General features: G+C 39.0%; 1 protein-coding gene across 9 annotated transcripts in view; it reads right to left on the reverse strand.

Moving 5' to 3' along the window:
- Positions 1–15,045, reverse strand: part of AKAP6 (A-kinase anchoring protein 6) — a 594,710-nt gene that overhangs the window by 239,037 nt on the left and 340,628 nt on the right. For all 9 annotated transcript variants that reach the window (XM_067737971.1, XM_067737915.1, XM_067737937.1 and 6 more), the window contains one exon: positions 6,887–7,009. In XM_067737971.1, coding sequence (XP_067594072.1) covers positions 6,887–7,009 — 123 coding nt within the window. The remainder of the gene's footprint in view (positions 1–6,886; positions 7,010–15,045) is intronic.

Genomic DNA, 15,045 nt, shown 5'->3' on the forward strand with positions numbered 1-15,045 from the left:
TCTTTTTCTGGAAGGTTTCCTATCTCCACTTCATTTAGTTGTTTTTCTGGGGTTTTATCTTGTTCCTTCATCTGGTACACAGCCCTCTGCCTTTTCATCTTGTCTATCTTTCTGTGAATGTGGTTTTTGTTCCACAGGTTGCAGGATTGTAGTTCTTGCTTCTGCTGTCTGCCCTCTTGTGGATGAGGCTATCTGTCTAAGAGGCTTGTGCAAGTTTCCTGATGGAAGGGACTGGTGGTGGGTAGAGCTGGGTGTTGCTCTGGTGGGCAGAGCTCAGTAAAATTTTAATCTGCTTCTCTGCTGATGGGTTGGGCTGGGTTCCCTCCATGTTAGTTGTTTGGCTTGAGGCAACCCAATGCTGGAGGCTACCCAACTCTTTGGTGGGGCTAATGGCAGACTCTGGGAGGGCTCATGCCAAAGAGTACTTCCCAGAACTTCCGTTGCCAGTACCCTTGTCCTCACAGTGAGCCACAGCCACTCCCCGCCTCTACAGGAGACCCTCCAACACTAGCAGGTAGGGCTGGTTCAGTCTCCCCTCGGGTCACTGCTCCTTCCCCTGGGTCCCAATGCACACACTACTTGGTGTATGCCCTCCAAGAGTGGAGTCTCTGTTTCCCCCAGTCCTGTAGAAGTCCTGTAATCAAATCCCACTATCCTTCAAAGTCTGATTCTCTAGGAATTCTTCCTCCTGTTGCCGGACCCCCAGGTTGGGAAGCCTGATGTGGGGCTCAGAACCTTCACTCCAGTGGGTGGACTTCTGTGGCATAAGTGTTCTCCAGTTTGTGAGTCATTCACCCAGCAGTTATGGGATTTTATTTTATTGTGATTGCGCCCCTCCTACCGTCTCATTGTGGCTTCTCCTTTGTCTTTGGATGTGGGGTATCTTTTTTGGTGAGTTCCAGTGTCTTCCTGTTGATGATTGTTCAGCTGTTAGTTGTGATTCCGGTGCTCTCGCAAGAGGGAGTTAGTGCACATCCTTCTACTCCGCCACCTTGAACCAATCTCCGACAGCAATTTTTAAAATGATGGGAACAAGAGTCTCAAAATTGAGTCAGGCAAAAAGTATGTTCCCAGGTGCTTGGAACAGTTCAGGGATCCTTTTTAACTGAAAAGGGAAGACAATACTATTTGTCTCCTAGATGCACAGAATAAGTTATATGAGCAAAAGAATGTGGTCCAGGACTTTCACATGTCCAAGATGAGCCTCCTCTCCTTAGGCATCAACCTCAAAATGCCTAAGTGCTATAAATTTCCAGCAGATCTTTCCATCCACAAGCTACCAAAGTAAGTAACTCAAGGCTGGGAGTCGAGTATCTCAAATCCCTCAAACAGAAGTAATGCTTCTCCCTGATAAACTCTCAGCTACTCACCTTAAACTGACAGGAATCAAGGATGACAAGCAAATGGAACTTCAAAGCTCCTATGAGGCCACCAGCCCTACTCAGCAAGGCTGAGGGGAGGTGGCAGCCAAATTGAGACAGCTCAGGCTTTTGAAGCGCGATCGAGTGTCTGTTGTTAACTGAAGAGTACAGGCATGTGGTAGCTGCTCGTGTTGTGAAGCTCAGCTTTCTTGGGCCAGAGCTGCCTGTCCTCTCAGCAGAGGAGTGTAGGCAGGGAGAGGTGGGCACCGGAAAGTGGGAAAACGGAGAGCCTGTCATCTCTTCACTTCAAGCAATGAGAAATGGAACACAGGTAGACACAGAAGGGCAAGCAAAAGAAACACAGCTGAATGTATTTTGGGAAATTTTCTGGTATGACTAAAAACTTTGTGAGAAGTATATTGTTTTTCTTACGATACAAATGAAAGCTATTTAAAAAAAAAAGATATAAATACCTAAATATAGATGGCAGGAAGACATCTGTACTGAGCTTTTGTTAGCCAGTCATATTATTAGTTTAATTCAGTCTGTTTTTATAAGTACTTAGAGTAATGACACAATAAGGAATGAGGAAAAAATTTCAGACCCTTCAAGGGCAGATTGTTATACTCCAATCCATTTTCCATTATGCCCATTGTTATTCTCTCATTTAAGCCATGGACTTATCCAGTTAATATATGGCAAGCTGACCCTCCCCCCATGGAATTTACAGTTGATTCTTGTCACTCTCCTGTTTTAAAATAAAATCAAACCTTCAATGAGTCCCCTTTGCCCTCAGAGAAAAGTTCAATCCATTAAAAGGACGTTCAATCTCTTTTACCACGCAGCCCTAACCTGGAGGACACAATTTAGCCTCAGCCACACCAGATGGCTCACCCCACCTCCCTTACTTGCCCATAAAATTTCCTCCCATCTCCTCTCCTCCCCTCTTTATCTAACAAATCATATATGGCCTGTGAGGTCTACATCAAATTACCTCTCTGAGCCTTCCCTACTCTGAGGAAGAACCAATAAAACTTTGTTCTGTGCTCCAAACAGTACTTTGCTTATCCTACAAGAAGTTTACTGCTCAAAATTATATTACATTCATCATTTATGGGTCCAAAGATGACTACATTTATTCTATGGTCATCTCCCTTAGATTGCAAATCCCTAGAAGAAAGAAGCGAAACTCATTCATCATGTATTCCTAACACATAAACAACTGCCTGGCACTCGCAGGTGCTTAACATATATGAACTCATCATCACCATTTCCCCCATGTTTTCTCATTTATCAAATTGAATTAAGAATGTTGTTTTTCCAAGGCTATTTCTATGTGGTTGGTTAATGTTTGCCCAACATGACATGGTGCTACCTATGCAAATTTATCTCCCAAGTTTAAGCCAGGCCTTTATGCTTGGCTCTTTTTCCTAATTATCGCACAGATGTCTGGTGTCAGTTTGACTTTGCTTTCTCCTACTAGATACTCTGATTGGCTACAGATTTAAAAAAAAACTTCTGCTTTGTTTTCCTGCAATTGATTGCATATGATGTGGTACCATTTTGTGAATTAGGCATGGATAAAAACTATTTGGGAGATGACAGTTATCTTTTCGGAAGCAAACGGACATGAAATGTAATCTCTTGAGGGAGAAGTTGCTGTCATGCTCTGCTGCTTACTCTTCAGCAGTCTAACTCTGAAGGTAATATAAATTCTTTCAAAGGAAAAAAATCTAAATAGTTATGATGCTTTTTTTATGATGCTTCTACTTACATGTAATTTTTGGTGACTTTTGCTTCTTTAGCCAATAAAAATGGTGGTGAGGGAAACAACCTTAGTGTCCACCATCAGTTGAATGGGTAATCAAATTGTGCTATAACTATGCAATGGAATACTATTCAGCAATAAAAATGAATGAACAATTGGAACATACAACATCAAAATAAGTATGCTGGGTGAAAGAAACCAGACCAAAGAAGAAAAAAATAGAGAGAGAAAGAGAACATGTTGTTTGATTCCATTTATGCAAAATTCTAGAAAGTACAATCTAACAGTGATGGAAAGTAGACCCTTGATTACTTAGGGATGAAGGAAAGGCTGAGAGGGAAGGGAGGGAGCAATTACAAAGGGTCATGAAGAGGCTTTTGGAGGTGATGGATATGTTCACCACCTTGACTGTGGTGACGGTTTCATGGGTGTGTACATTTGTCAAAACTTGCGAAATTGTTTACGTTAAGTATATACAATTTAGTATGCCAATTATACCTCAATGAAGCTGTTAAAAAAGTGGACAGAGGTGAAGAAGAAGGGAATCCATTCAAGAACATATGTATACAATGCTATTTTAAAAGTGGTTTTCAAAGAGCAATGTTCAATATGCTCAATACTTGCAAAATTCAAACATTTTCCTGCAAATGTCATTTTCTAAGGAGATAGGAATTGTATTTTTGAAGGAGCAGCCAGGTTGCAAGCAGATGATTAATTATCATGGAAAATCATTGATGTATCATCGCAATTTCACAGTATTTCTTACAGTTAGAATAAAGCTCCTTCATATCTCTCATAAAGGTATTGTGAAGGTTTAATTGATTTGTGTTGGTGAAAACCCTTGGTTACTGTTATGGAAAAGAATTGAATTAAGTATCAAAATATAAATGTACAAATTTTGCTATTGTTTATTTGCTTTTGTTTATAATAAATATTGCAGGGTGCCAACTATTCTAACACATTATTAACTCAGGGGAGACACCAGACTCAGAGGCTTGTACATCTGTTGGTTTAACGTTTAAAATATAGACTCGATAGAGATGTTTAATGAAACTCATGTACCTAAGTCTACATACTAGATAATCTTGCAAATAAATACCTCTTGCCCACTCATTAAGGAGCAGTAATGACTTATGTGGTGTGAACTAAGAAATATAAATCTCTAGACTTAGTTGTATACTTTCTTTATGGAAAGATAGATATTTTTTGCCTTCTTTGGAGAAGAATAACTTAGTATTAACTCAGCACCACAGTAAGGAAATAAAATAAAAAATATAAATGACAATATTGCTCAGGAGATATGTAGAGAGACATTGTGCTCAGATAGACAGTAACTCAGAGTTTGTTTGAAAGATGTTTAAACAACAGGCTGTATCTAGACTAGCAGACACAGCATGAAGTAAAACAGTGACTCAATAATTGTCTTTAAGTATCATTCAATGGCAATCCACACACAGTAGGTCTTCAGTAACTGTTAAACAGTATTATTCATAATTTCAGCCCCTGAGATTTTGAGTTAACAACAGTGAACAAATCTGGAGATTACAGTCCCTCACTATTCACAAAGCAGAGGTAAGGATGTTCCCATGTTATCTCTAGCCCAACTAATACAGACATGATGGTGGAGAAAATTCATTCAAGAAAGTGTTGACCATTAGGCGGGAACAAGGTTATTCTTTAAGAGATAAACATTTTAAGAAGGGCTGTTTGTTGTGGATCTGAGGTAGAGATCCACAGCAAAGGGGATAATGATTTTCACATTCTGGCCGAGAATGCCATTATGAGGCAGGTACTGGATACTTGCCATTCATTACGTCTGTAAAGAGTTCCACAATTTACAGGACTAGAATACAGTCATCACAAGCCACATGTGGCAATTTAAATGCAAACATAAGTTAATTACAGTTAGAAAATTCATTTCCTCAGTTGCTCTAGCCACATTTCAAGTGCTCAGTAGATAGCTGTGGTTAGTTATTGCACATTGGATGTGCAATATAGAATATTCCATCATCACAGAAAGTTCTAATGGATAGTGTTGGGCTAGAATGAGACAGAGGCCAACACAGGGATGCTAAGTAAAGAATTGTGTAGTACGGATTTGAGACCAGGAGTGCACGTTGGTTACAAAGAGGTTGTGTCACTCAACTCCCAAAGAGAGGAGAGACCTTCGTTCATATTCTCCTAGCCTGGCTTTCATTTCAATAAATAGTCTAGTGTTAAAGTGCCCTTTGTGTCCCCATGCCCTCTGGGACCTCAAAAACAAAATGTGTGTTTTCCATAAAATATTAAATCAAGAGAAATTAAGACAGCACACTTAATGTGAAATAAAGTTCATATACTCCTGTTTAAACACAGATTAGAATTTCTGTCAGAACAATGCCAGTGAAAAGTTGACATTCTAATTAATACAATTTACTTTATAAAGCATTGAATATCTTTATCTTGCTATTATGAAATGCCCTCTTTAAAAAAAAAAAAAATCAAGGCTCTACTCAACAGGGAATTGAATGCTAAGGGCAGTATTTAAAAACCCACGTACAAGAGAGGTGGTTAGGGTCACTGGCGTTTTTACACACCATCAACCCAGGTCTCTAAAAACAGAAGCATCCTCTACCAGTTTTGTGATTTTTTTTTATCTTTCACAAGACCATCTGCATGCAGCAATAGGATTTTGAGGCTGTTTTTCTTGCAATGATATAAAATACACTGCAAAACACAAGCAGCAAAAAACTAAAACATCCTCTCTGTCTTCCCCCTCTTCTCTCCTTCTCTCTTCTCCCTCTCTCTCCTTCTCTCATTTAATATCACAGGGAACCGTTCTGGAACCCTGTGAACTAACATACATGCAGGACTCCCACACACTGTTTACTCAATCCAAATTCTGAGTATGTAAGAGGGGCAGAAAATCAGCCCCACAGTTGGGTACCCAAGGATTCGTGTTCATTGCCTTTGTCGATTTTATGCTATCAGTGAAAGGAATAAAGATGAGATCCTTAAAGCTTGAATTTTCATTTCCTATGACAACGTGCTTTTTCTTCATGCTTTATCACACTCGACTACTTGGTTTCCACCCCTTCATAATTGATATCGGCCATTTGAAGCATTCAGTAAAAACCTCATGAGGTTCATCAAATGTCCCCCAGTCTATAATTCTTGCTTCTAACATATTCAGAAGCATATTCATCCAAGTGTTTTCTACTTCCTCTCCATGGATTTCCCTGTGCACAGGGACCAGTGTAATGACAGTTGTATTAATTATATGCTGAAAAACCCACATAGCAGCAAAAATGATGGAGATCATCGTTTTAAATATTTTATTAAAATAACCCAATGTAGAACAGATAAAGTAGACTCTCTTGATAATGAGAGGTTCATTAATTTTACAAGAATTCTAGAAAACTTAGAATGGTCATCAAAATTACCTCTTTCATTTTTTCTTTTTAAGAAGAGGAAAACCTTCAATTGTCACTTTAGAGAGCAAAGGTCTAGTAAAATTTTCTAAGTTATATTTTTAAATAATTACTTACCTTTATGGAAAAAGCTTTGAAAAAATAGCTTGAAATATGGAGGATTTAGATTTCATAGCATTACTTGAAATGCCTGTAAATTTTCAGCTTCTGCAATTTACCCCATTAAAACTTGGTTTATTAGCATATAATGACTTCTGATAAGTAAAACTGATATTCTCCATAAACAAACAAGTAGCACATTAAAATCCTTCCCTAACTAACAGCAAGAGCAGCATAATCTTGCCTACCAAGTGCGTCTCCAGGTACAGTTTAAGGCCATCCGTCTCTGCTTTGGGAGGTGTCCAATTCTCAGTGGTTTCCATGGCTTCGTTTAACCATTGAATAAATTCATCCAGCTTGTTTACAAACCCCTTGTGACAGAAAAGAGGAAAAAAGGACAAGAAAAGCATGTTAACTGGTTATTTTTTAAAGCCAATCTTAAAAATTCCAAACCTTGTCGATGGTAAAATTGATACCATTGCACTCCCGTCCTATTTCCACGTTGTACAACAAAATTCCCACCATTCTTGCCACTGAAATCTATTAAAATGGAAAGAAACTGTCCATGACTCCCTCTTAGTTTTTTCCTAGGAACACTTTTTTTTGAGGAATTTGGATTGGACTGCAGGGTGCCATTGGAAAGGTGACCTCAAATCATCAAAACATTTCTGGGTGTCTGGCAAGCGCCCCCTCACCAAAAAATCAGGTCAGGTCTGCTAGGAACACTCATTGGCTTTGGGGGATAAAAGTACTCCTATAAAGATGGTGTTCTTTACTCAGAAGCCCATGGAGTTGAGGTGTCTTAACTGAACTAGAAATCTATTTTTAAATTACAAAAGTGTTTAAATGGACTTGGATGAGTGATGAGTTCTACTAACAGCCCAAGTGTCTGTTACTGAATCTGGGTTCTAAGAAGCAAGGAAAGGTAAAGGACCAATGAACAAATGTAAACGCCTAACTCTGGGTGTGTCCTGGACATAAAAAAATATTCTTGGTTAAGAAGCACAATTCACAACAATCTTGCAAGTTTTCAAATAGTGGTTGACCATTTAAAAGAACACATCTGTGGAAACTGAAAATATTTTGAAAAAATGAAAGCCCAGCTGTGAACCTTAGGGGAAGGAAACGGGGCTGGGCACCTGCTTGCCATGGCTGGGTAAACAGCACCACCTGGAGGTCGAAAGGAGAAAGGACAGGCTCCTACATGTAAACTCATTGAGATGGCTTGAGAACTATTTCCCTATTGAACTTAACCCATTTTTCAGATTTACCTTTTGATTAATTTTGATTAACATTTTAATGCTCAACTTGTGAGTTAACTTGTAATAAAAAGCTAGACACTCCTCTATCAGGGGGAATCTTAGCTTTCCACCTCCCCTCCTGCTTACATGTGTAGCCACAAAAATATAAACAGAAATCATGAAAGCAAATGAAACAGTAGTCCATCCGATTCTTGATACCTTTGTCACCTGCTATTTCTCCACCTCTCCCAGCCCCTTTCTGTGTGTACTGTCACCAGTGTTCTGTGTAGTGGACAGTGTACTGACTACTATCCCAATATCATGAGACGGTTATTCTTAGAGAAACCAAGTAGTCTCCACTCTATATACCGAACTATGCAATGTGCAGGAGAATTCACACTTGGATGCAGACAACGAATATTTGATGCTCATTTTCAGAAGCTCTGCTAAAGGCTTTGTGGTGTGAATGAAGGAAAATGAGGCTGACATAAGTAACAACATAGGAAAATGAGAAAAAAATACAAAATTTTACTTATTTTGTAATATAAATCAAATCCTAGTACAAGAGATATATTGGTCACTCATTCATTCTTTTAACAAATATTTATTAAGCACCTACTCTGTGTAAAGCACACTGTTGGACATTACTGGGAATAAAATGATAAATATCACTGAAGTAAAGTTTCAGCTGAAATAAAGCATGTCTAAGCACTGGCCTACTGAATTCAGGTAATTTTAATCATTAGAAAAAGTTTTACAAGCAATAAAGAGTTGGGACACGCTCCCGGATTTTCCTGTGAAATGTACTCTGTCCATATCAGAATTGTCTATACCCAAATTTGTTTCTATTTTTAGTATTTGACCTGTCTGTTTCTCTAATATTCTGAGTTCCCATGTACTTACCTGGAGAGTCAAAGACAACTATAAAAATCACACTTTCTTCACGGCACAATCCAGTGTTGCATTACATAAAAAGCACATTTGACACACGTTCGACTCACTGCTACAGGCTGAATTACAAACCTTTGAAAGGCCACATTTTAGCCTTCGTCATTCAGACTCCTGTATCTCATCTGTTCAGTCTCTCTCGTCACTTTCTACCACTGGTGTCCTTCTTGTCCCTTTTTGCCCCTCTTCCATTACCTTTCTCTGACTCCCTGCAGAGCTCTCCAGGGGCACACTGAGGGTGACCAGTCCACAGGTCCCAGTCCTCTTGGGCTACCCCCTTAATTGTTTCCTCCTCGGTGGGCCCCTTGCCATAGTCATATTTGATACATGTTCTGAGAGCCTGATGATTGGAGCCAAGCCAGGATTCAACCCCTGGAAGAAATCTTGGTCATCCAACTTGGGAGAAAATGGAACAGCCGTTAGCCTGTTACTACCATCAGTGGACAGCACACTTCCCACTTCCAAATCATTTGCTGGAGGAATCAAATCATTTGCATTTTGAAAGTTCCTTAATGAGGTGCTTTTAAAAAATCTTACTCTTAAACTTTCTAGAGCATCAATCTCTTTAAAGACTAAGAAGCACAGTGCAAGTGTATGTAAAGGTACATTTTCAGGTTTGTGAAAAATAATTTGCTAGAGCCCTCAGCTGATTAACATACATTTGAAGATTATATTTGCAAGGAAAATATAAGGTTAGTCTTGCAAACAGCTACACTCTCATAACAGGTTAAGTACCCATTACTGAACCCTCCTGCGCTATCGGTGGGAATGTAAACTGGTGCAGCCATTATGGAAACCAGTAGGGAGGTCCCTTTAAAAACTAAAAAAAGAGCTAAAAATACCAATATGATCCAGCAATCCCACTCCTGGGCATATATCCAAAAAAAAGAGAACTCTAATTCGAAAAGATGTATGCACCCCAATGCTCATAGCAGCATTATTTACAAAGACATGGAAGCAACCTAAGTGTCCAACGACAGATGAATGGATAAGGAAGTGGTATATATATATATATATATATATATATATATATATATATACACACACACACACACACACACACACACACACACACACAATGGAACACTACTCAGCCACGAAAAAGAATGAAATATTGCCATTTGCAGCAACATGGATGGACCTAGAGATAATCATAGTAAGTGAAGTAAACCAGACAAGGACAAATATTATATCACTTATATATGGAATCTAAAAAATAGCACAAATGAATCTATGTACAAAACAAACAGATTCACAGACATAGGAAACAAACTTATAGTTACCAAAGGGGAAAGGGGGGGAGGCATAAATTGGGGGAGCGGGATAACTTAGGAGTACAGGATTAACAGATGCACACTACCATATATAAAATAAACAATAAGGATTTACTGTATAGCACAAGGAACTATATTCAATATCCGGTAATATCCTATAATGGAAAATAATCTGAAAAAAAATATATGTATCTGAATCACTTTGTTGTACACCTGAAACTAACACAACCTTGTAAATCAACTATGCTTCAATTTAAAGAAGAATACTCATTATTTCTTTTATTTTCCTAACTAGTTCTCTTCTATGACAAACCTAGTCTGGTTAACTAGAAACTGTGTGGGTGATTACTGTTGCCCTTTGACAAAGCTGTCATGTGCAGCTGGGACAAAAAGGAGGGTCTTCCTTGTATCAGACATGGGACCAGGAAACAGTGACATAGTAGGAAACAAGACATGGTCCCCGCCTTACGGAGTTAAAAGCCCAGGGGTAATTTTTTTATAGAATTACATGATTTTTAGAACAAACTGAAATTGAAAACTATTTCTCTAAAAGGGGAAGTATACAACAGGAAGTAGACACTTGTCAACACAATTCTGTGAAGTGGTGCTGATTATGGTCATTTTACAGATGAGAAAACTGAGGGTCAAAGAAGGTGACTAGCCCACTGGCAGGGTTGGGACCTGAACCCATATCTCATTCCAAAGTCTATTCCTCTCAGGGTACCACGGTGCCCTCTAGAAACAGCGCTCCTAGAGACACATTATCTGACCCAGATGAGGGTGAAGAAACATTTCTTGCCACTCCCACATTCTTACCGCTGAGATAAAACTCTCTACGTTCTAAGTCCTTCTCCCTTCACATTCACTATTTTCTGTTAATTTTTCTGAAAGGGGATGGGTGATGACGTTAGACACAACAAAAACCTTTTTTTTTAAAGCAAGCAAAAAATCACTGTAAATTTCATTTCTAATTTATAGAAAATTTAAACCAAAACTTTAAGGCAGTTACATGCTTAAGTGAGCCCATTCTAACAGTGCCTTAATTACAGATGAGTCTGACTCAGTTTAATCACAGAGGAGATGGCCCCTGGTTCATCAACTATCAGGAGATAGTTTAGCCAACGGGCTCAACTGCTAATGTCCTCTCAGTATTTGTTGTTTGGATGTGTGTGTGAACATGTGTGTGTTCACCCCCAGCAGGATGTACATTTCTCAGTGGAAATCAAGGTGAAATCTGACCTAGTCCAGATCAAGTCAGCTGCCTTCAGAGAGGGACCTGCTGAAAATTATCAGGAAGTGAACTATTTTCACTGTATTTTTGAAAATAAAAAAGGGCAGCCTCTGCTGCTGAACTTTTTAAACCATTCAAAACAAGTATTTACCCCTTTCTTAGTATTCCAAGATTAAAGGATTCAGTGAATGACCTCATCTGAACAATGCTAGCTGAAACAATAAGTAATCCTCATAGAACATTCACTATGTGCCAGGTATTGGGCACATGGCATTGGGCATGTCTCCTTACTTCTCAGGGCCTCAGTCTTCTCATCTGTAAAATGGGGTGACAGTAGTACCCACCTCACAGGGTCTTTAAGAGACTCAAATGATCTAGTTGGGCCAGCTGATCTAATAATTTGTCTAAGTTCCTGGCAGAAATTAGAACTTGAAAAACATTTAAATGAGGATTAATTGTGGCAGCAGAAGAGGGTATAGTAAAAGAGAAAAAAACATGCTTATCATCAACCAATGTGGATAATGGTAAGAGAATAGCTGCTACAACCAGACGAAACTGAATTTGATTCCAGGCTCCATCCACCTCTTACTAACAGTATAAACTAAATGAGCTACTTGATGTCTCTGAACTTCAGTTTCTTCATCTATAAGACAGGGACAGGGATATCCATTTGGGGTTTACGTGAGGATTTCAAGAGAAATTATATTTTAAAGCCTGGCTTGATAAATGATTTTTAAAAACCATTCCTAATTAACAGGTTCCAATTTGATGTTTTATGTCCAATTTGACCTTTTATATTTTCACTCAAAACTTTTGGTTATTCTCTAAGCATACAGCACTCTGCTAGGTGTCCAGGAAAGATGGAGAGAAAAGTCTTCTCACAGCCACTATATGAGAGGTGGCACCAACCACTCTGGGGGTGCAGAGGAGGGAGTCATGACTTCTGTCTCAGATCATCACATGAGGCGGTGTGGCAGGGGCAGCATCTGAACCTGCAGGCTAGCAAAGATTTCCCTACCTCCTTATTCCACCAGCAAGTCCGAAGGGGATCACATTTCTCTATTACACAACTACAAGTTTAAGAATAATTTGGCTTAATTTTTCAAAACAGGACCCATGCTTTGGAGCCAGTCTTTACATTAGCAATGGTTGCCAATGAGTAATCGCAATCCTCTCACCCTACCCACAAGGAAGCTTAATTTAGGCTCTGACAGCTGGTAAAATTAGAACTCCCCTTAGAAGCAAACTTATGCATTGAGGTTTTATATGTACATCTACCAACGTATATATTTCATCTTCCATTTTTGCTTAATTCTTATACACCGAATTCCTATATGAAATGACTAATTAAGCTTTTTACACAATAGCACTCAAGTGTAATGCACCTTTCCTAACCGCATATCAGTGTACTTACTGTGCCGCCAAGACACAGAGGCTCAAGGTAAAATCAAAGCGAGTTAAAAGTGGTACTTTGGACTCAACCAACTCACACATTTACCCACATCCTTACCTATAAAATGCAACGCAGTATCAGTAATTGACAGAAGGGAGGGTACGGTGTGTACTCTTAGAAGAAAGACTGAAGAGAAGATGAAATGGTTTAAGGCAGTTTTAACCCTGTTGCCACAAGAAAACTCAAATACTGAAATGTTTTATGAAATATTTAGCTTCTCTTCTAAAGGTTGAATGGAATGTCTTTAGAATTTTAAAATATTTCTGATAAAATTATCCCAGAATAAAGGCTGTCAGTTGGAAAGAGAGAATAAAAAGGGCATCGAGTGGTATTATCTAAAACTGACCAGGTGGGAAGTTCTATTCTGAACTCAGTATCATGTGGAAGGGATAAATTGAGCTGAATCCCCAATTTCGTCAAACACTAATGACAGTGGTTTCAGCTGGGAAAAGAAGAGCCCAGAAAGATCCCTGACTCTCATAATGGGAAAGGGTTTCCGCCAACAAATCCAGAGGCTTTAACTTCAGTTGCTCCCTATTGATTTCTAAGAAGAAATAATCGACAATTTTAAGGGAAAAACAAGTTTGGAATGCATATCATCAAAGTCTAATAAAAATAGGAATGAATAAAAGAATTGGGAATAAACTGGAACTAATAATAATATTAACTGAGTACCAATGATATGCCAGGCACTTATGTTATACTTACAACTACTCTATGCTGTAAGATTCCCACGCTCTCCATTTTGCAGAGGAGAAACCTGAAGGACAGACAAGCTCGAATACTTAACGGCTGTCAGCAGTGAAGCTGGGGATTCTCCCACACAGCTTTGCTCACTGGCTCTGTGTAAGACCTTGTTTCAAGCACCCCCAATCCTCCAGAGGCACTGGATGAGCATATCAGATCATCTTTATCTGCCTCTAAATCCCAAACAAGGATCTAAGATGCTCACACTTTAGAGTTTAGGATTATGATCATTTAATAGTTTACTTATAGGTATTTTCTATCCAGTATTATAAATAACAGTACTAAACATCTGGGTGCTGACTATCTACCAACTATTCTTCTGATAATTTATGTAGTCCTTTAATCTGCATAAATTTCTCTACTGTACAGAGGAAGAGGCTGAGCATAGAAGAGTTATACAATTTATTCAAGGTCATAAAGCCATTAAATAGCTCTTAAGTAGTTTTGCTCCAGGGCTCAAGCTCTGAACTGCTCCACCACACCGTCTTTCTCAGCAGACTCACCCTGAGGTTCACAGAGAAAAACAAAGGACAGAAACATCCACTGTTGTCCATTCTTACTTCCCAAGTCTCTGTGAGAAGCCCAGCCTGTGCCACACTACTTCAACGTTCCCATCACTGCCGCCTGTGTTTTAGGTAATTCTCCCTACTCTGCGCTCTCTTCCATCTTCCTTTTCTCCTTTCTTTCTTGACTACTGTTCTCTTTTGCCTTTTCCTTCTCTTTCCTCTCCCCCTAGTCCCTTCACTCCCTTGTTCTTCCCTCCTCTCTCCTTTCTTTCACTCCCCTCCCTTCCTCTCCTCTTCCTTCTCTCTTTTTTCTATAGCTTAAAGTCTCCCCCAACAATTGATTATTGGAGCGAATCAATCACTTTTAACAAACAACATTTCCTCACATGTCCATACAGTTTTAATGAAAAGGGCTGTCTCCTTGACACTGAAGTACAGAGCTGAAATGTTGTTATAATCTTGTGTTTAGATATAAATACTTTCCTGATTAGTAAAACCTCCTTGTAAATCTAATAACTGGAAAAAGAATGCATGTAGCAAGATGGGAGTGTTTGTAGATACTAAAATTATTAAAAAGATTACTTGTGATTGTTGAGTCTTATTTATCTAAATATTCTAAATTTTCTCTAGGGGACATACAGTTCTTCAGTAATAACAAAGTTACACTTTTAGAAAAAAATGGAACTCAATGCGGAGAGTTTATCACATTGAATGAGCAAAAAAATAACCAACTTCCTACCAGAGAAGTTCAGGGTGGTGAGTCAGTAAAGGGTAACAACTCAGCCACTGCACTATCATTGGAACCAAGAAGATAGAAAACAGCATTTACTAAATACATCTGCTTGAAAAGGAGAAGCATTCCCATGCAGATTAGAAGCACAGACCTGATCTTCAAAAGGCCCTTACATCCCATCTAGTTCAATGCCCCCATCTTACAGGTGAGGAAACCGAGGTTCAGAAAGGTTAACTACTTGATTGGTAACAGGCAGCCAGTTGGTAGCTGAGGC

This window comes from Pseudorca crassidens, chromosome 1 (genome assembly GCF_039906515.1).
Source record: "Pseudorca crassidens isolate mPseCra1 chromosome 1, mPseCra1.hap1, whole genome shotgun sequence".
Taxonomy (NCBI): Eukaryota; Metazoa; Chordata; class Mammalia; order Artiodactyla; family Delphinidae; genus Pseudorca; species Pseudorca crassidens.